Below are 2609 nucleotides of genomic sequence, written 5' to 3' on the forward strand. Positions count from 1 at the left end.
TCATAGAAGGGAATAAAAAGGGTATAGTGCGATAACATTCAATGTCGAACAAGGAGGTGTCACGGTATGTTAATCGTTTTGTGTGTTGAGGGTAGGCGGTGTGTGTGGGGCATCTCTAGACCGTGACCCACTTGTTTAAAGTCACAAACATCACCACCAACAGGCACCAATCTGTGATACGTGCTTTAGCAAATGTCTGCGCCGCGTGTGTGGTCCCGTCTGTGGTGTTTCTGAGGTAAAATATTCACACCATCGTGCTCTCTCACACAGTCACGCGCTCACTTTAAGTCGCCAGAGGCTCGGATGATTCCACGCGCAGCGCATATTTCGGCCCTTGCCACTCGTGTTCGGACTTGAATTACCGGAGCCTGCACTGAGCGCGGTCCCGCATGCCCGTTCTGCCTCACTTACAAAAAATGCATCCCCAACCCCCTAACACAACCGCAGACACACACACACGCACACAGACAGACGCTGTTACACAGAAACCACTATGCACACACAGGCCAGGGTGCTGGATACACCGAGCCAGAACGCGCGCGTTTGGTCTCTCTCTCTCACACACACACACACACAGATTCACTCACACAGATCTTAATCCGCTTATTTTCTATTCAACATTAAAGGCGGCTTTTCCCCATTCTACCATGTGAAAGTGATCTTACCAACGGAATATACGATTAGCCAACAAGCCGACTTAAAAGTCTTCAAAGAGTTTTCTGTTCATGCTGTTAGACTTTTTGGCATGTCAGTTAAAGGCACTAGGCGAACGGTCATATAAAAAAGCACATACACACCAATGAACGAATAAAAATGTTGAGAGAAAAAAGGACATACCTATTGTCAAATCCAGTTACTCCTAGAAGACCGACAGTGCAACAGAGCGCGAGTTTCAGCAAAAACTCCATTCTCGCGCTCTGGGTCCGCTGTCACGCAGCACTTCAGAACTGTAAGCCGACCCGGCAGCGCTCCCTCTCTCTTTCTCTTTGCTTGTATCTGTGTGTGTGAACGAGAGAGAGGGCGAGAGAACGAGTAGGCTACGAGAGACCGAGCGAGGGGAGGGGTTGAGGGGGACAGGTATTCCTAGATCTGACCACAAATGAAATGGGTGACGGATATCAGTGTTCGTGCTGTCGAGTTCGGCGCCAGCCTCTGTCTCCCAGTGTGTATGTGCGTGTGTGTGTGTGTGTGTGTGTGCTATGTGGCAAGTGTTTGTGAGGCAGCGAGCTAAGCCTTTCTCCTTACCTAGAGGGTAAAGTTGCCTCGAACATGATGAAGGCACCCGGGCTTTTTTTCTTGTTGCCTAGACTACATAAGCGCCACGTGCAAAGTCTCATTCTTTGCCAAGTTAAATTAAAGTTCACCTTAGCCCACCTCTCATGTTCAGTGTATGTGTGTGCATGTGCAAGAGTGTAAACCTTTACAACTTTCTGTGTCAACAACTCAAAGACACATATCGAGTTGACAAAAAAGTGAGTTAAAAAAGAGATGAAGTCCCAATGAAGTTGCTGGTATTTCAGTTTTATTGGCTTCCTTCACCAAGTTTTTTTTATTATTTTTCTTAAATAAAGCTTTGAGGCAGAAACACATCAGAACAAAGTCATAAAACACTTACAGTAAACGAGTACTGGAACTGACATAGCTCAGAGCTATGAGAAAGTACAAAAATGCACGCTGTGAAGGTGAGCAGGATTGGCTGGGAACAAAAAAAGACCCAGGCATTTATGAACATCCACATCGTGGGGCAGTCTCTAAAAAAATAGTTTACACTTTACTTGACACTGGCATCATATGTGTGACACAATAGTGTCATAGTAGTGTCAAAACAGTGTCATGACACGGTCATAAAAGAGTCATAAACATGACATCAATGTCAAATGTTATATGTATGGTCATGAAAACTCAACATTGTTAGGGCTGTCTTCGCCGTAACCAAATGTCACTTAATGACAAAGTCATAAAGTGTTTGACATTGACATAATGTTTATAACACATGGATTACTGCATTATGACACTATTATATGATACGCATAATGCTGGCGTGAAGTAAAGTGTTACCAAAAAAAATAAGAATGGCAACAGCATCGGCCCCCTACAAGGACTGTTGGCCCAACGGGAGATGCCCTGTATGCCAGAGGCCAGGTCCAACCCTGGAGGTGAGACAAGGAATGGTGTGTCAGGAATGGGGCTGAGTTATGACATGTGTCCATGGAGTTAACATGTGGGCAAGGAATGATATGATGTTCACAACAACCGATAACATCAAAGTGTGAGCGACGATTATTGATGTGCTATCTGAAATGGTTTCCTGAGGGAAATGCATGGTTGGTAATGTGTGTTGGATTTGTGTGCGAGTGAGTGTGTGTGTGTGTTGTGTTTATGTGCGTGTGTGCGTGTGTTCGTGTGTGTGTGTGTGTGTGTGTGTGTGCGCGTGCATGTGTGCGTTCGTGTGGGTGTGTGCGCCCACAGGGCTATAGGGGTATAGTGGGAGCCACCAGGGAGGGACCACAGGGAGTCCATATTTTTGTTTTTACGTGTTAACATCATATAAATGAGGGGTCCATTGGGCTGGGTAGTACATAGAGAGAGAGAGAGAGAGAGAGAGAGAG

General features: G+C 45.8%; 1 protein-coding gene across 2 annotated transcripts in view; it reads right to left on the bottom strand.

The window, feature by feature from the left end:
* Nucleotides 1–1091, bottom strand: part of LOC134437837 (nephronectin) — a 21855-nt gene extending 20764 nt beyond the window's left edge. The window contains exon 1 of one of the 2 annotated variants that reach the window (XM_063187387.1): nt 838–1091. In XM_063187387.1, the coding sequence (XP_063043457.1) occupies nt 838–908 (71 nt within the window). In that variant the 5' untranslated portion in view covers nt 909–1091. The remainder of the gene's footprint in view (nt 1–837) is intronic. The other variant, XM_063187388.1, reaches the window with a different exon arrangement.
* Nucleotides 1092–2609: the final 1518 nt, after the last annotated feature.

Source organism: Engraulis encrasicolus, chromosome 21, assembly GCF_034702125.1.
Source record: "Engraulis encrasicolus isolate BLACKSEA-1 chromosome 21, IST_EnEncr_1.0, whole genome shotgun sequence".
NCBI classification, from domain to species: domain Eukaryota; kingdom Metazoa; phylum Chordata; class Actinopteri; order Clupeiformes; family Engraulidae; genus Engraulis; species Engraulis encrasicolus.